Source organism: Lepidochelys kempii, chromosome 6, assembly GCF_965140285.1.
Source record: "Lepidochelys kempii isolate rLepKem1 chromosome 6, rLepKem1.hap1, whole genome shotgun sequence".
NCBI lineage: Eukaryota > Metazoa > Chordata > Testudines > Cheloniidae > Lepidochelys > Lepidochelys kempii.
Genome location: NC_136385.1, coordinates 75,839,237 through 75,859,645, shown reverse-complemented (window position 1 = coordinate 75,859,645; position 20,409 = coordinate 75,839,237). Strand labels below are relative to the sequence as shown.

At 38.9% G+C, this 20,409-nt stretch overlaps 1 protein-coding gene across 1 annotated transcript in view; it reads right to left on the bottom strand.

Annotated features, from left to right (window-relative positions):
- AVEN (apoptosis and caspase activation inhibitor) overlaps nucleotides 1-20,409 on the bottom strand; it is a 175,365-nt gene that overhangs the window by 130,028 nt on the left and 24,928 nt on the right. The window contains exon 2 of the mRNA XM_073348840.2: nucleotides 8,424-8,610. Within this exon, the coding sequence (XP_073204941.1) occupies nucleotides 8,424-8,610 (187 nt within the window). The remainder of the gene's footprint in view (nucleotides 1-8,423; nucleotides 8,611-20,409) is intronic.

Here is a 20,409-nt window from a genome sequence, read left to right as displayed (position 1 = left end):
GACTTGTTAAATTAGAACCAAGATACACCAAAATAACATAGCATGAATCCGATGAAGTGAGCTGTAGCTCACGAAAGCTTATGCCCAAATAAATTGGTTAGTCTCTAAGGTGCCACAAGTCCTCCTTTTCTTTTTGAGGATACAGACTAACACATCTGCTACTCTGAAACCTGACAAAATAACATGTTTTTACATAGCAACATTTAGTATATAATGAAGAGCACCAAACTGGAAAGTCCCCTGAGAACATCACCGACTACTGGACTATTTCTTGTCATACGGTGAGTATTGGCTGGCTACAGATGCAGCAAAATAAGAATAGAAAACGTATGCACACAGCTTTCACGCTGAAGCTTATGCTATAGTCATGACTATGCTAAAAAAATTCTAGTGCTTCTGTCATTTTAGAAAAGACAAGTGTGATGCTACAGAAATAATAAGAAAAATAGCTGAATGAACACGGTTACTGATTTCAGAATTCTGATGCTGCGGTTATGAATAGGTCAAAATATACTTTTATAGATATTCCTTTAACCTTCTTTCTTGTGTCTTCTACATATTAAATTCTTTTAAATAAAATTATTACATCTCTGAGTTTAACACAGAAAGCCAGACGAGCCACCTTCTTCATCCTTAAACTAAATAATGCCTCCCTCTACCTAACTTCATTTTCTTACTTCCTATGAAATAAAAGAGAAAGGAAGTTGCCATTTCCTCTACCACTTTTGTTGTTTAGTTACTGACAAGCAAATCTCCCTTGTTCCTCATCTGCCCTGTAGCACCTCAGGGCATTCAAAGTACATATATTTTGTCTGGAAGCAGTGGTGCTGGAAAAGGGGTGCTGCCACACCCCCGGCTTGAAGTAGTAATAACAAACACGTAATACATAGTTTCCATCATCGGCACCCCCACTATAAAAATTGTTCCAGCACCCCTGACTGCATGGTCTTTTCCTCAGAGTCAGCTCTAAACCAACATCCCCAGCATAGCAACAACAGTGTGTGCTGGAGATGCACTCTTTTGCAGGAGACATAATTCAACACCCTGCTCACCACTTGTGCTTATTAAATAACCCATAGCACTTTATGCAGGGTGTTAGCCCCTACATCCTAGTCCAGGGGCGGGCAAACTTTTTAGCCTGAGGGCCACATCAGGTTTCCAAAATTGTATGGAGGACCGGTTAGAGGAGGCTGTGCCTCCCCAAACAGCCAGGTATGGCCCTGCTCCTGCCCCTGCCCCCGCCCCCATCTGACCCCCCCTACTTTTCACCCCTGATGGCCCCCCCGGGACTCCTGCCCCATCCAACCACCCCTTCTCCCTGACCGACCACCCCTAACTGCCCCGTGCTGCCCCATCCAACCCCCCCTCCTTCCTGACTGCCCCCCCAGGACCCATGCCCCATCCAATCACCCCTTCTCCCTGTCCCCTGACCGCTCCCGAAACCCCCACCCCTGACTGCCTCCCACCACCCCATCCAACCCGTCCTCTCAGGAATTCTTGACTGCTCCCCCGGGACCCCTGCCCCATCCACCCCCCCGCTCCCTGTCCCCTGACTGCCCCCAGAACCCCTGTCCCTGACTGCCTCCTGCCACCCCATCCAACCCCTCCTCTCCTTCCTGACTGCCCCCTGGGATCCCTGCCCCCATTCACACACCCCCATTCCCCGCCCTCTGACCGCCCCGACCCTTATCCACATCCCCTGCCCCTGAACTCCACTGCCCTCTAGCCAACCCCCCACTGCTCCCTTACCACACTGCCTGTAGCACTGGTGGCTGGCGGCGCCCAGAGCACCAGGACTGGCAGCCACACCACCCAGCTGGAGCCAGCCATGCGCCGTGCAGCACAGAGCACCAGGTCAGGCCGAGGCTCTGCAGCTGTGCTGCCCCAGGAGCTCGGAGCCCTGCCATCCAGAGCATTGCTCCGGTGACCCCGTGAGCTGAGCCTGCGGGGGAGGGGGAACAGTAGGGGAGGGGCCGGGGGCTAGCCTCTCAGGCCAGGAGCTCAGGGGCCAGGCAGAACAGGCCCGAGTTTGCCCACCTCTGACCTAGTCAGATTTTCATTTGGCTACGTTATTCTTCCCATCTTGTCCTTAACTGTTATTTAGTGTTGCTTGATTGCTATTAAAATAGCTGCTGCTTTCCACCCTTGAAATTGCTGTACTTATCCTGGTGTATAGCTTATAAAGCACTTTGGGATCATTTGGTATGAAATGTTCTATATAAATACAAACGTAACATATTAATACACTGATTATAGAAAACAGATGTAGCCATCCAGGGACGTGCTAAGAATGACAGTAGAGTTAATCATAAAAAACCCTACAGATGTATGTAAGTTCATGTTCTATTTCAGGAGTGTTCATTTCATAGAACAGTACATATTTTTCTTCTATTCCAGCGATGGATAATTTCACTCATCCACCAATACCCACACAATGCTATCTTCACTGCAAAGTCAAGAACTCATATTAACAGCAAACGCGAATAGAATTGCACTGCTAGTTCTAAGTAAAGGTTCAATATTTTAAAATGCATTTTCCAGTCACTGTACTGAGCATATTTAATGATCCCACCCTTTTCAAGATATTAGCTGCATGCTGGCATAATGATGCAGAAGACCAACAGACTTTCACCTCCAAGACCCTACACCAACCTCAGGCCAGACCAAAATCATTCAGATGAGGTGCTACAATCGTTTAAAATTACTCTCTCTCATTCAGATATAAAAAGTAGAAAAAAAGTCACTCTTTCAATTATTGTTTGTTCCACTTATAAATGTGTATAAGGAATATTCACAAACACATTTTTCCTTTAGAACTCAATTTCTGCTGCTTTTCCCTCACATACTTATTGCTCCATTTAAAGCTCAAGAGAGGAGGATAAAGTGCTTTGTGAAGAAATAATGTGTATTGATGATGAAAACACAAAATTAAAATCTGCCTGTGAATTCACTTCTATATGTCCAAAAAGATAATTTTTTTCTCAAAGTGTGCATGGTTGTTAAACATAACTTTCCTAACTGGAAAGTATTTCTTCACCAAGTCTAAAAGAAGAAAATACGGTTTTCACTTTTGGAAATACAGTTCTAATTTAATCAAACAAATCACAAGAAAAATTATTGGGTGATTCACCTTATTATGCATGCCACAAAATTGGACACACAGTTTACTATACTCTGAGATTTTCATACTACAGAGAATCGCAAACCTACTCTAACATGTACACTAACTCCCACTTGCCAAAGGCTCTCTGTAAAGCTGAGGGCAGTGAGAGAAAAAGAATGGTTATTTAACCATTTAACCAGTAAATGTGGGTATTCAAAATGTTTTGTCCACAGGGATCCCACTCTAGGTGCACATGTGCCCCATGCATTCCAGATAAAAGTCTTTGGCCAGCAGCATCCATTGGGGCCCCATCTGCATATCCTCTCACCCCTACTCATCTGCACCCAAGGGCATTAAGTGTAGAGCAAGCCCAACTGTCCTTCAATTCCTTTGCCAATACAAAAAGAAAAGGAGTACTTGTGGCACCTTAGAGACTAACCAATTTATTAGAGCATAAGCTTTCGTGAGCTACAGCTCACTTCATCAGATGCATATCGTGGAAACTGCACCAGACTTTATATATACACAGAGAATATGAATGTGTATATATAAAGTCTGCTGCAGTTTCCACGATATGCATCTGATGAAGTGAGCTGTAGCTCACGAAAGCTTATGCTCTAATAAATTGGTTAGTCTCTAAGGTGCCACAAGTACTCCTGCTGTTACTCTGAAATTTGCCAATACAGTATCCTGGGGGTTCTCAAACTTCATTGCATCCCAACCCCCTTCAACAAAAATTATTACATAACTCGGGGGGGGGGGGGGGACGACAAAGCCTGAGTCCACCCAAGCCCCGCCACCTCTGGGGAGGAAGGGGGGGAAAAGCCAAAGCCCGAGCCCCACCACTCAGGGCAGTGAGGCTCAGGCTTAGGCTTCATCCCTGGGTGATGGGGCTCCGGCTTCAGCTTTGGCCCCAGGCCCCAGCAAGTCTAACATCACCTATGGCAACCCCATTAAAACAGGGTCGCGATCCACTTTGGGGTCCTGACCCACAGTTTGAGAACCACTGCGGTATCCCAAAGCTAAAAGACTCTTCAGTGGCAAGGAAGTATGAGTTGGATTAGCCTGCCCTCTAGACCTGTCACCAAATGCTACTAATAGCCTTGGTGACTTATGGAAAAGCTTTGTTCTATGGAACAAATAGTAGAGTGGAGGATTACCATCAAGACACTGAGCGTGTGAAGTTTTGTTTCTACAGAGATCAAATGGGGTTTGGAGAAAAACTCTGGAAAATATATATATATTGATTCAAATGACACCACTTTAGGTAAGAATTTAGGATGGTGAGTCCTCAGAGACACCTTGTTTTTATGAAAATAGCATAGGGAGGTCCTGCCCTTAACACTTGAATCACACTCACCCTTTGAGCAGAGGTAACAAAAATGCTTCCTTGATAAAGAGGTGGTAAAGGAGCATGACGGTAAAGGCTCAAAAGGAGGAGATCTATTAGGGCCAGGAGTACAATATTTAGGTTCCCAGGAGGGGAAATGTCCCTCGTTGGGGGGACAATACATGGATCAGACCTTTCAAGAACTTAGATATAATTGAATGTGGGAATATGTAAACCTTGAAACGGAGGGCAACAGGCAGATACCCTGGCTACACAAACCCTACCCAAGCTAAATTAAAGTCCTAAATGTTTCAAGGGTAATAGATAATCCAGAACAACAGGATTAGATGTCGCTAACGGTTAAAGGTCATGCTGTGCAGTCCAGAGCAAAAATAGTGGGAAAAGCATTTAGAATGCCCATCACTTGAGGACACTGCCAGCTCACCAGAAGGGCAGGGCTTGAAGGACAGTGACTTTGCCTCAGCCATGAGATCAATGCCACTGTATCAATGATCCTAGGGGTTTTCTATTTTATTTTTATTTTTTGTCAGCAGGCTAAATTTAAAAAAATGTTAAGTACTAAACTAACTAAACTCTGACAGAAGGAAGCAGGTGGGCACTGCTAAATTCTGTCTTGCTGCCATGACTGGTAAGAAGAATTCCATCTTACATGCATGGGCGTGCATGCACATCTAGAGTGGGATCCATGTGGACAAATATTTGAAGAACAATTATTTTTATTACTCCCGAAGTTTTCAAAGAAAATACAGGATTTGTTACTAAGAGTGAAAAAGGTAAATCATCATACAGAAGAAAAGTAATAATCTTTGCCTTCCCTTCTACTTCCTCAGTACAAAGATGGTAGTCTAGATTCTCTGGTGTGTCTAACTGTCATTGAGTGTATCCTCATTCTCTGCCTCACCTCACCTCAGCCCCTCTCGGATAAAGCAAGCTCAGGAGTGCTCTAATGTGCAGCACCTGGCTTTGTGCATTGCTATTCTGTACCCATGAAAGTTCACAGACTCAGGGGCTGGGGTAAGGTAATATATGAGCCAGCTCTGCTAGCTTTACACTCACTGAGGACTCCCCCATGTTATGGAATCCTCCAGCTGAGTGTTTGCAATCAGTCTCAACTCCATTTGTACTGTCAGGTGGTGAAAAGGGAGCACAGTGGAGCAAAGAAATTGCTGAAGAGCCTAAATCAGTCAGAATAAATAAGGGGAGAATGGGGAGAGAATGTAAATTAGTACCTACCTGTAAATAACAGGGAGAAACATATCTCTGTATAGTAGATACTGTTAAGCAAGTTAGAGGGACACGGCAATGTCTGATAGGTAAATTTAGTTGCCTGTATATTGCAACAAAACTATCACTCACTCGGGTAATTTTTCCACATTCTGCCTATATATGTAGATTCTACCTCAGAGAAATAATTGAAATGCAGAAATGATAAGGTAGGAAAAATTCTATTGCCCAGAACAAACCAGATCTCATTGCAACATGGAAGTTGAAGGGACTTCTCAATTACAATAATCTGGGTTTCCACTAACGTTATTAAAATAGAAATAAGTAAATCTTACAACTTCAGCATTTAGCAAGCAGCTCTTAAAACTTGGTTAGACCAACAAAATACTTTCAAAGACTTCATGCAATTGTGTACAATTATATTACTTTTACAAAGATTCTAGCTCTGCTAAATTAAAATATAGAAAGAGTACTGCAGATAGGTGCGGATTTATTTTTTAGTTCATCACATAACTCAGAAGCAATTCTTAACAAAAGCTCACAAGGAGCAGAATACTTAGGGATCAAATAATAATTCTATTGTATAGAAAAACAATTTTTTTAAATAATAATGATAGGACTTGATAATCTTCTTCCTGACTTTTCTAGTGCTGACAAGAGGGTGAGAGGAGTAATTGTCCCAGACTACAAAGGAACAGTTTGTTTTTTCTAAATTAGTATAACAGAAAAAAGAAACTAAAAATGCTTCTGTCATACTAAAAATATTACATATAAATTGTATATAAAAATGTTTGCTGATACGACAGCAAATATAAAGAAATTCAGAATGAAAACAGTTTACAGGATATAAAACATGATAAACTCTAAATTAGATTTTAAAAAACGTAAGGCATTCCCCAGGGGTATGTGAATGGTCAACAGTCACAAACTAGATTATCTTGTTTTAAACAGGTATAAAACAAGCAACTTCAGTTTCTAGTAATCGGTTTCTCAGTCTTTATGAATACAAACAGAACAGGCAACTCGTGAATCCCTACCATGCTGTAAAACCCAACGTTTTATAATCCATACAGGCATACTGAAATTATAATTTTCAATAACATACAATTAATTTAATAATCAAAATGGCATTATAAGAATGAGATTATACTTTAATTTAAAAAACAGCTTAAGCAAGGCTTGAGTATTTTTCATAAGCAATTTAGTGTACAGTTAAAGATCATCAAAGTTTATGAGCTCAAAATATGATCTACTTTTTTCCCTTGCATCTCTGTGAGAAATCCATATTATTCTTTTGTAAGGTTTTTATCTTCTTTTTATCTTCCCAAAGCAAATATTTCATTTGCTTCATTGGTATTTCTTTTTATAAAAAAAACAAAACAAAACAAAACAAAACAATGCCAGCAGCACAGCAGTTGTGACATGCCCTATATAATAAACTGGTTTATATGCACAACGAAGGACAAGGAATTGGTAAGTATTAAAAAGACTACTACACAAATTTTAAATTTCAGCCATTTAGAGAATTCACAAACAACAAAAATTGTTGACAATATAATTTTTTAAACAATACAAGTTGTTAGAAACTTAGTTCTTTGTAGTTTAGCTCTAAAAAGTACACAGCACAAAAGAGAGATTTCTAACTGGAGTTTTAATACTATCACACAAGAAAAATGATGAAACATCATTACAATTTTTACTGAAACCCTAAACTCATAGGCATATGGCCCATTCTACACCACAGACTAATCATGCTAGAAACAATTGTTACTAAGATGGTTCCCTGCTCAGTATAAAGAAAGATTATTTTTTTCCTGAAAGCCATATCATAACAGTTTCAGAGTAGCAGCCGTGTTAGTCTGTATTCGCAAAAAGAAAAGGAGTACTAGTGGCACCTTAGAGACTAACCAATTTATTTGAGCATAAGCTTTCGTGAGCTACAGCTATTCCAACAACGTGGAAATATGTTTTAGGTAAACCAGTGAAGGAAGTCAGGCTACCAAAATTGGCCATTAGCATGGTTTCAGCCTACTATGAACAGAGCCTCAGAAGCGAGCTGCCTCTCCATCATGCTGAGGTATTCTAGAGTATAAGATTTATTATTCTAAGATACCTGCTAATAGCCACAAGGTCTTGTCAAGAGGAAGAGTGAAGATGAGACAAATTAAGCTCTGAAATAAGATGTACACACCTCATTTTAACTGGACAGCATTCGCTACAATATTCAGTGATCAAACTAAATTAACTGGTTAAAAAAATTATTAAAACTTGTAATTGAGGGCCTGATCCTGCAATCCTCAGTTAGGCAAAACTATTGATTTCAAGGGACTTCAGCGCAAGTAAGGACTACAAGGTCTGGTCCTTATGTATTTATTGTCGAACATTCCTAAGTTGCCCCTGCTGCCTGTAGCTGGCAATTCTAGGCATAACGAATCTGCATGTTAGTTTTCACAGCTTTTTCAAACCATCCAGATAGTGTGTAACCTTTTACATACCCTTCTATACTAGCACAGTTACTCATCAATAAGTTCATAATGCTGACTACTCCATATGAAACAGGCATGGAAAACTCTTTCTGGAATAATTTTAAGGGATCCTAAACTCAATACTGGATTTAGTCAAGTGCATACAAGTAGCATTCCAAGTGCCATTCCAGAACCAAGGCTAAGAGCTAAAGCTAGAGTTATGATGAAAAAAATGTATCTCATAAATAACCAATACTCTATGTGATTTTCTCATCCTTACCTGCTGAGCTAAGCAGAACACTGAAGTCCGTTCCCCTCTGAGATTCTCCACTTTCATTTTGTGCCTCCTTCTCAGCATCTTCACCTTCATAACGGTTCCAGTTGGAGACTATCTTTCTTTTTGAATAGCCTCTCAGTTCATCCTTTTTCTCTTCTTGTGATTCAGCATCATCATCATCATCATCTGCCTGTGACATTTAAATGATGATATAAATAAGTAAGATTCATCCAGCATTTAGCTTTTATACAAACATCTCCTGGATCCTCCAACCAAAATATTAAAGCCTGCACATACAAATAGGAAGTGGCGGATCTAATTTTGGGTTATGGGATCATGACATGGTAGCGTTCAAAAGCCACTGCGATATACCATGTTGCCAATAACAGGAAATGTTTATATATGCACGCTCCACTATTTTGTATGAGCTTTAGGTAAATTACCTTTTCCCTCTTCTTAATCCCAAAGCAACAAATAAAAACTCTAAAACAAGTTTAGGGAACTACCTCTTTTTTTGGTGATGTGGTGCCAGATCTGCATTGCTAGGAGCTAGTGCACAGCTATGATTTCAATAAAATAAAGATCCAAAATCCACCTGCCACGCTAATTGAGGAGAAGCCACCTGACCAATTCCTCTAGATTGAATGGTTTGCTATGGGCAAGCAAATGTTTTGGACTGAAATACCCAATACATAATCCAATCTAATCCCCACTATTTAAAGATGAGGAGACACATTTCAACAGTAAACCATACTTGGGCATGCTTTAGTAAGGTATTATTGCATTTTTTGGTTGGCTGATGGCCCTTGGCCAAATACACCCAACACACCAAATACAAATTGCCTTTACTATTGTTGCTTATCACTTTAATAAAGAATCTTCCAAAATTCAGACAAGGCAGACCCACCTAAGCCAACTCTGGCACCATAATTAGCTACCATACACAGAGCTGTCTGTACCATTTGTTCCTGTCAAGCCGTGATCAAAATACGACCCTATGCTTCTTACTCCAGCCATGCCAGTTTTCAGAAAACTAGCATGGATTTAATTTCAGCTGAAATGCTGAGATAACTCCAAATGAGATTCTATTTTTCAGGGTCTTTTTCCATCAGCTACATTAAATACCAAAGCTCAAATAAGCAGGGCACTGAAGTTAAAATTTCATTTTGAGCTTTAAGAAATAAATCACAAAATTATCATAGCGTTAATGGGAATTGTGCAGCCTAATTCTCTAGGTACAAGGCTGAAATTTACCTTTGAATGGATAAACTTTAAAAAAATATAAATTTAGACCATTTGCAATTCCAATATAGTGCTTCACAGAAGTAAATAATACATATAATAATATACACAAATAATATATTGGCATAGTCTAAAAAAGGTTCTGCCACTAATTACGTTTACAAATTCAACGTTCAGATTACTTAAATGTATATTTTTATCTTCAAAACTACTATTGATTTTATCAAATACATATATTTTTAAACATTCCTTTTTTTGCATAGTGAAGCTTTAGAGACTAAATTTCCTTACTATTTCTACATGGTGGCTATTTTTCACCATTAGTACAGTAACTTCCTAAGACATACATCCGTACATATAAACCTCTTTCTTTCCACTTCACACTTTGTTCTCATCTACCTATTCAGAGTGACTTTTTTGCTACCTTTGGCATCATAACATTGAAATGAGAAATTATTTTTACTTTGGTAGCAAGAAGACATCAGTATTAAATGTGGCCCCTAAATATACCACAATATCCAATAATCATACAAGTTAAAACAAAACCTAAGAACTACCTTAAAAGGTCAACTTTTAAATAATGTGACCTTAAATAAGCAAACAAAAAATTTTATCTTTACACTTTTTTAAAGCAATATCTCCAAATAGCTGCAACTTTAAAGGGTCACTATCAGCTTGACATCTAGTCAGTTTGAAAAATGAATTTAAAGTAGTTTCAATACCACATTTTCCCCCAAGTCTCCAGTCAATTTCATGGGATGTTTTTTAATTACATTTCCCTTTTTTTTTTTTTTTAATTTTCACTCATTTACTGTGTTAAAGACACACACAAAAATAGGAAAAACTAAATGAATGTACAAAGTTATCAAATGTAAACGTAACAAAAACAGAAAAAAAAATATTTCTCTCTCTAATCTCAGTAGAAGCAAGTTTACGTGTTAATTTAACAAAAAATAGGAAGTAAAATTCAGACAGAAGAGTGATTTTTTATTTTACAGTGTTCCTTTAACTTGTTAAAAAATATTATCATGAATATGTAGCTTGACAATGATGTTGGTCTTCAACCAAGAATGCTACTATTTATCCCCAAGACAGATATAGGGGTTGTGTATACAAACACTTTGTAGCAAGCTGGGATGTAAATCTACCTGATACTAGGTTGCAGGACACTAAATGCGCTTTAATCCACTCCTGTTTCAAAGCAGGAGTCTTTCTAGGGCTACGTCTACACTGGCAATTGAACGACAAACCTTTCCCTCCCCCCGAAAGACAAACGTTTTGCCGCAACAAGCACCAGTGTGAACAGCAGGTTGTCGGCAGGAGCACTCTCCTGCCAACAACAGAAATGCCGCTCGTTAGGGGTGGAAGTTTTTTGTTGGCAGGAGAGCCATCAAACAGCGGCTACACTGCACACCTTTTAGCGGCACGGCTGTAGCAACACAGCCCTGTCGTTAACAGCTGTGTAGTGTAGACATAGCCTGAGGAAGCCTTTGCGATTTTGCAGCTGGGATTGGGTGAGGAATGGTATGAAAAAAACTAGTCACACAATCCCAGGAGATAAAGCAGAAAATTAGGCTATTCTCTACAGGCAGCGGTTATGGCAGACGAACAAAACAAAACAAAACAAAACTACATCCTGCCCCTTTAAGGACTAAGTCATGTCAACAAAGCTCTCCAAAGGTCCGTACATGGGGGATGAAAATGAGCCAGGTTTGCCTCAGGCTCATCAACTGCACAAGAGCTTGTGCTATTTCAGAGCCCCCTTGCCCAAGAGCATCTTTCACTTCCCCTCAGACCCCATCATCCTGCTCCCTTTTGGAAGAGATTAGTGTCACTGATTCTCCACCTCTGATCCCAACCTACTCCTTTGCAAATCCCTATGAAAGGGCCAGGCAGCTGTGGACAATTTGTAGCAAAGCAGGATAACTCTTCCCACATTTCCCAGGGTACAGACACCCCTTCACACACAGATTTTGCACAATGAGTTGGAAAGGTATAGCAGCTGAGAGGAAAGCAAAAACAGTACCAGACATTTGGTTCAGCCACTTTCTTACAGACAAGTTGATGCTGATACCTATGCTTCAAGAATGAGGGCCCTAAAATGAATGGAATACGGTTTTCAACTGGACAATTCCCTGGAATCAGCACTCTCCTCTTGACTGGAGCCTAAGTATTGAGTTTTGGCTCAAACCATGAGCTAAAAGGAATGGAGAAAATATAACAGCAATCCATAACATCCTGCCTGTACTCAACCACTCACTAAGGGTGAGTCTTGGCACACTTGGCATGTACACATACACTCACACTCAACAAACACTGTGAATTCAAGGCTTTTTAATACAACTCTAAAAATTAAAGAAAGAGAGATCTTCCAAATGGAATACATTATTTTAAATAGTTGTATCTGATAACCAAGAGAAGTTGTCATCATCCCTCTTAAAATCCTCTTTATATTATCCTACTGAGAGAAGACTGAAGCATTTTATCTGTCTTTCTAGGTACTTATATGTTCCCCGCTCTTCCATTGTAGCTTGAGTATATTTCCATTTTCTCTTTTTCAGGGCATTTCTGTTCTTCCTCCCTATTATATTGCTGATATACTTTACTTTGTCCTTCTCTTGCTTCTTTTATACCTTATAGTACTTTTTCCTCATTTTCTTTTCCAACTTTTGCAATATATAAGTACTGTAACTCATTTTATGCTTTTCCTCTTCTGACTTCCCTCTACCTGCTTTCAGTACTATCTCTATATACTCATCTCGTGTATCATCATCTTTCCCTATTTTGTGCAATTACCACCTCCTTAAAACTCCTTGCAACCACATTCATCATATGCTACTTTTTTCATTGGCCCTGCAATTGCTCTGTACTGAACTTTAAATATTATGCCCATCAGAAAGTTTCAGGTTTCCTTAATCCTTTTCTCTTTATTTTGCCCAGTTATAAGGCATTGTTAGTCTGGATTTTCCAGTGGTAACAATTCTATCCATCCACAAACACGCATAGATTGCATGACGTAATTAGCCATAGAGTTACCCAGACAAAAGGTTTACAAACTGGATTCCTATTGAATATTATGTATATAGCACTGTGCTAATAAACTTTACATTTATTTATAGAAAGTGATTCAAAATAGGTGCAATTTGCTACACAAAGAACACGTTGCCCCATAGAACTTACAATATAAAAACATCTGTCTCAATAAATACAATACAAATACAATATATTGTTGTCTCACTCTTCCCTTGTACTTCCCCGTCTATCTGTCTGTATCCATCTGATGTCTCTTATCTTATACTTCAACTGTAATATCTTTGGGCAGAGGCCAAATTTCTTTTCTGTATTTCTACAGTACCTAGCACAATAGGGTCCTGGGTCCATGACTAGGGCTCCTAGGCACTATGATAATACTAACAATAATAAAACACTAACACAGAAAGTGGCTTATGATCTTAATACTTGTAATGTTTCATGGAATAAAATGGGCATTCAGAAGCTTTTATGAAGAAAGCCAAGTAGGGAGGTTGGTTTTATTAATTGAGTGGCTGCTCTAAGCATGAATAGAAACACAAGAGGTACATTAATAGCACAGCAACTTAAATTCCTCTTGGGAAGCCATATAAGATTTTAATTTAGTGCACCAAATTCATTCCTGGCATATTGATAGTGAGATTAATGGGGTTGCATCAGGACAATTTGCCCCAAAAAAGTAACAACACAGCCTCAAAAAAATCCATTTTCACAAGGGTGTTCATTCAAGGTATTTTTTCCCTTAAATCCAGAAATGTACAAGAGAGTCCTCCAATAACTTAATTTTATCAATCACAAATGGAGTCAGGTAGATTTGTAACCTTTGAAGATAATACTAATAATATTCTAGTCTTTTGCACTACCCTACTTATATCTCCTGGACATACATTCAGCCCTTCTGTATTGCAAGCAGATTAAGAATTCATTAATTTAACCTAACAAGGGCAAAGGGCACTTGTGTAATATGGACAAATTCTGCCCTGTGAAGCCAAAACAGAATGCACACTCAGAATGATGGTAGTTCAGGCAGACTTGCATTAATTTTACACTGTATAGATTAGTGGTCACCAACAGGTAGAAGCGATCAACTGGTCAATCCTGGAGCCTCTACCAATCGATCGCAATCTCCGGCCGCTAAAAGTCCTGCGGAGCAGCGGGGCTAAGGCAGGCTCCCTACCTTCCCTGACCCCATGCCACTCCTGGAAGTGGCCAGCACACCTCTGCGGCCCCTGGAAGGAAAAGGAGGCTGGGGTCTCTGTGCACTGCTCCTGCCTGCAAGAACCCCCCCACAGCGCCTATTGGCCGGGAACGGGGAACTGCAGCCAACGGGAGCAGCGAGTGAGGTACTTGCAAACAGAAGCAGCATGCGGAGCCATGTGCCTCCCCCCAGCAGGGGCTGCAGAGGCATGCCAGATGATTACACTCCACTGCTGGCCAGAGCCCAGGACTCTGCAGCCACCCCAGGTGCAGCAGCCAGGAGGGACCCTGGCCACAGGGCTGGCAGTGGAGTCCCCAGGCATAGGGCCGACAGCCAGGACCCCAGCCGCAGCGGGGGCCAGTGGCAAGCAACAAAGTCCCCAACCGCAGTGGCGGAGTCTCCGGCAGCGAGGTCCACCAGCCAGGATCCCCAGCCCCCAGGCAGCGCAGCCCAACATAAAATGTGAGGGTGCTGCAGCACCCCTCGCATCCGAAGTTCCCCGGTTAAACGTTTAACCAATAAAATTTTAATCGGTTACATGGTTATTTTTTTAACCGCTATTTACATCCCTAATTTAGACTACATATAAATAAGGCAAATATGGGGCATAAGCAAGGATAGAATATAGCCCTAAAACCACAGCCATTAAGTGGTTATCTGCATTTCACACTTCTTGTACAGATTTTCAAAAAATAAATGTAAATGACTAAAATATTTCATAATATGGTTGTCATATTTTAGACATTTTTCACAAATGGAAAAAATGTTTTATAATGGTAACCTGCAACACACTTCTGTGGAGATATAACAGGCTGATAGCTTACATATTTAGAACCCCATTTTTACAAGAAGTCATTGTCACACAAATATAGAGATTGTTTTTATAAGTCACAAGTGAAAATATACTTTGGACTAAAATGGGACATACAACTGAAACCCTAGAAATAGGTCCAATTTACAAAGTGTGGTTGAAAATAGTTTAGTAATTTAGTTACAAATGGACAAGTAAATTAAGTATTTTGGCCTATTTCTAATTACCTCCACCATGATTCATACAGGAAATTGTCAGCTGATAATGCCTAGGCAGGTGAGCAGTAGGGATTACGGATATCTATGTTAGGGTTGTTTTCATATATGCGTAAATAAGCAAAAAACAAAACACTGAGTCAAGGCATAGATCCTACAATGAACATCATGTAGGCTGACCCCTGTGCCTGCAGAATTAAGGCAAAATTGTACACACAGCTAGTTTATGTAGCCACGTTCCTATAACCATCAACCTCATCTTCCATTCATTAAATCCACTAGATAAATCTTAATATACACTCTGATATTAGAAACATTTATACACAAGTAATCTCCCTGAGAGATACTCAGCAGGCCTGAAGTAATTTTCACATTGTTACATAAAATCTAAAATTGAACGTTTTGCTTTCAAGTTTACACTTACCACATATTCTGCATGGTACTCACACAATTGATGACAAGTGTCTCACTTCCCAAGTAAAATTTCAATTTTTTTTTAAATGAGTGTAAGTGAGGAGATCCTACCCCATAAAGTACTTATTGGCCTTGGGGAAGTCATACAGGTCTAGAAGCCTGTAGGTCATGAATCCTAGTTTCACTTTTTCCACAAACCACCATTAATATTTTTGCAGTTCCCAACCCATATTACTGAGCAAGCTCTATACTCCTACCTGGGAACAGAACCTAAATCTCTAATGTAATACATCCAGATCACTTCCATTAACTTCACTGCCTTTCAGAAGAAATGAACCAAATTTGTAAGTTTGGCTGTTGGCTGCAACCATGGACCTAACCATTAGACAACACTCCCCATCCATAAATTGGAAGAGAACCCACAAATTCTGGCACTCAACATTCCACCGTTGTCTCACAAACAGTTCAGGAACCCACTGGCAAAATGTGAATCCAGGGGTTGGTCCACATAGAAGATAACAGCCAACTTCTGCTACCAGTTAATTACTCCTAAGTTCAAATGATAAGAAACCTGTGCTGTGGCTCTGAAGGGCATTGGCTGAAACCCTGCTGACAACCTAGGTGAAGAATAAATAGTATGTGATCATGCAGTGAAAGATTATTACAATGCATAAACGCAAAAGGGAAGAATTAAGATTTCATATATTGTCTTACATCTGGTATTTTCTAACTTGAGCACTTAACTTTGCAACTTTAATGTTATTTTAAGAGTTTTGTTTGGGGGGTGTGTGTGTGTACACACACACACCCACCCCACACAAAACTGTTAAAATAACATTAAAGTTATGTAAACATATATATACACACACACACACCCCTTAAATAAGCACTTACTGGGGCACTAGATGCTTCATGGTATTGCTCACTGGATAGTTTTTCACCTGTAGGTGAGCAGTTTGAATCTGGCACAGCTAAGCAGGGATTAAAGTTTGATGGCCCCTCTATTAGGAAGGGAGTTTGCTAATTCTTAGTTCCAGCTCAACTATCAGAAATTCACCACCACAATTCACACTAATTGGAAAACTCAGCAGAGAAGCCAAGAACTGTATAGGCCATGGAGAATGAACTATCCCCGATCCCCCTAAAGAAAGTCATCTCTCTCCACAGTCAGGGTTGAGCGCACTGCAGGGTATCGTGTATGAGACACTTGCCTGGATGTTGTCCTGTAGATAAAGAGGACTTCATTTTCCAGCCTTGTCAGTCCAACAGTTTTCATCAACACTAAATCAAACATGATTTTATATTAAGTCAAAGTTTGTGGTTATGTTAAAATAATTTGCAAATGTGTAAACTCACTCATTAAATAATGTGTATAAATTGTCACATGGAACCGCACCGACTTGGCTGCTATGTTACTTCCAAACTGACACTGTAATTCGTGAAAGCAGAGTATGCTTTTCTTGCAAATATTCAGAAACAAATGTAAATATAAAACGACAGCCCTAATCTTGTTAGAAACAGGTTTGAATAAATCCTTCCAAAATGAGTGCATTGAAACAAGGGTTTTAGCATTTCAGTCAGATTAGTAATCGTTGCTAATGCACTGAACATATTCGTGCAAGATCAATTTTAAAATACTTGTTCTAACCAAATGTTGTATTATATGTTCAAAAATAAATCAATCATCAAAAGTATGCTAGAGAGATGTCCAGCTGCCGTCAAATGCCTGCTGCTGTCAAAGCTGCAATTCTTAAATGGGAATAAAAATATATGCTGAGGTGTGTTGGAAAATACACGATTAGACAGGATTTTGTGTCATCTTGTTTCATAGTCTAATTGACTATATTTTATTTTGTTCCTTTATTTTAATATTTTTAAAAAACTACACTGACAGTTTCAATAATAATCTAAAAAGTTTATATTTATAGAGACTTCAAAATGTCAAGGAAGCAAAATAAATTGTTAGCATGTATAGTTAAGATCAAAGGTAAAATAAACCCAGACTGACCATTTTCTAAGGAGATTCCCTCTCTTTATTATTATTTTTGATTCTGCTAATCTCTACAAGTCAGTGACACCCCCCTCCCCAAAAATCTCTCCTTCATGATCATATTTAGAGGAAAATATGTGCAAGAATATGAGGTTAATCTTTGATGCAACCTACAAATGTGATTATATTGTAAAAAGCAATAATGACATTTTTGTTTTATAAATCCAAATCATATATTAAATAGCACCATACCTTTTGCAAGTATCTTATTGATGGAATGGAAGTAATAAAATTTAGAAATCTTGTCAATCAAAGTACATGGAATCAGTACCTGGAATCCAAGATACATTTATGTCTGACAGCATGCAAATCCTTACCCACACAACTAATTTCATTGACTTTAATCAAACTACTGAAGTGAGTAAAGCTTTGTACGCTTGTGTGTTGTAGGTCTAAACTTCAGACAGGTCTCCTCTTATTCTAGCCAAAAGATATTTGCACGTCTAGATTTAAAACCACCAAAAACGCTCTACCCCACTAAGTTTACCTAGCCACAAAACTGAACTAACCCTTCACAAAACCCAATTAAGCCATAAAGATCTGGAAGAGAATTCAAGGCTTTAATGTATATGAAAAATACTTCAGATATATTCAGCTATATAAGAAGATTCCAGAATTGTCATGCTCTGTGTCACTCTGAAGCCTAAAATATCTGTTCAGTCAGAGTGAAGCAACTGAAACAGCTAGAAGCATGGTTAAGGGTTTTTTGTGTTCAAGGTATCTATCACCAGTCACATCAGTCATCACTGGGATTCTCTGTCTGTTACCATCCAATTTTTAAGTGCTCAGACATTTGACTTTACATATTACACCTATGCAGTGTATAGGTACAGCAAGGCATGTATCTATGCCATTCCAAGAGTCCTAGACCATTATGATATCAGAGGTAACAACTAATCAATACCCTTACAAACAATTTCATTGGTTGTATGAGGAAAATGTCACAGATGGCAAGATTACTTGGCCCAACAGCCACATTGCTTGAAAAATTAAAAAAACTCTGGAAATCTCCCATTTTGTTATGGATTTAAAATGGGATTATAATTCTGAGACCTACATTCCATCTAATTATCAATATGGCAGCTTCCTATCCAATTATTTTAAAATAGTATTTAACATTACTTTTTTAAACTACTGCTGAGTTTTCTTCTGAATTTAGAGAACATTTATATCTTTTAAACAATTTTTATTTTTATAAATACATGAAAATTAAGAAACTAGTTTTCTATATCAGTTTCAAAACGAAAAAAGATCAGAGAGTTACTAACCTGGCTTTACTATTATAAAGGTAAAAAAAAGTCCACAATATTTCAAATAGTACATGTTCCTTACATCCGTAGACACAGCCTATAAGCAAGTGCGGCAAAATCTGTCTCAATCTACCACCAATCATGGCACTACAATAAAGTTACACTGTAAATCTTGGAGATCCCTTAAGTGGATGCTTATGACACAGACTCACCTTTCTCTTTGAAGCAGCCAGCATTGGCCACTGTCAGAAGACAGGATACAGGGCTAGATGGACCATTGGTCTGACCCAGTACGGCCATTCTTATGTTCTTAATAGGCAATCCTATCTGCCTATTTCACTCTTACTGAGCTAGGGTCCAAAACTTAATGAGAACATTTGGTGACAACGTCACTCAGACTGTATTTAGATATTTCAAGATATGAAGCTTTTATTCTTATTTGCACTTTAATGTGACAGCCCGAATTTATCCAGCTTGATAAGTTTTTTTTTTTCTAAAAAAATAAGACTGACATATAATAAGGCCTTTGAATGTGACTGGAAATCTAAAATCAACTCACACCAGATCACGATATGAAATAGCCTGCTGTCACTCTATCGTTCAACCAGTCAACTATTTACAACAGGTTCTGATTCCTGATGTTCCAATAAACATTAATATTGTATTTACTCCACTTAATGAAGAGGAAAACACTGGACTTTCTTAATTCATTGTAGTGCTTATGGGCTTTGAAAGCCAGTTTTGTTTTCTGCCTTCCTTTCTCAAAGGATTGTAGGTTTCCTGGCTTATTATTACGCCCATGCCATATGATACCTGCAGACAAGGTAAAGCCTCTGAACATTATATATATAAAGCCTTCAATGCATTCTCAGTTTAAAACATTTGTCACTGTGCTTTTTTCAGTCCTGGTTTTCACTTACTTCTTAGTCACTGATAATTGTAAAATATATCATCTTATGTCAGTCACTTCCTTTTTGACAGCTGTTTTCAAAAGTTTTAATACTTGAGAATGGAGGTTTTAGTTCACAAAGGAAAATTCTTCTACCTTGAATTTAAACTAATATCCAACTGTCTCTTTTTCAGTCAAAAGAAATTATAAGGCTAAACTATCACATATAATAATATTCACACACAGCATATTATAAACACACACAAAAAAATTCAGTTGGTGACAAGTAAAGTTGCATCAGGACACACTCCATGAACTCAAACCCTTAAAAGCATGGGTATAAAAAGTTAAGGGAAATTGTCTTACATTCCTTCCCACTTTCACATTGCCTACAACACAACACATTCCAACACTATAAGGCTTTCACTTCCATCACCATTAAACACCAAAAAGCAATATATACCCCCAACTTCATCAAAATCATACTCTAGCGCAAAACCTTAACAGTAACCTCTGATACTCCCGTTATCAGCAGACTGGCATATCTGACTATACTACACATTCAGGAAGTTATTCTACATTAACATTGCTGATATCACCATTTGGCACAGTGTGAGATTGATGTAGTTGGGAGTACATACTGCTTTTTGGTATTTTCTTGAGGAACGAAAGCCTCACGGAGTGTTGGAATATGTTATCAAGCACATTGTATGCAATGTGAAAGTGGCAAAAAAAATTGCAGGATTTTTTTTATTTCCATGCTTTCAAGATTTTGAGTTGGTGAGGTGTGTCTTGTTCTGTATAGTCTCTCATAGATACTCCTATAGCCCTTTCCTCTTTATTTATCACTTCAGAACCCACATAATTAATGTATTTCCTCTCACAACATA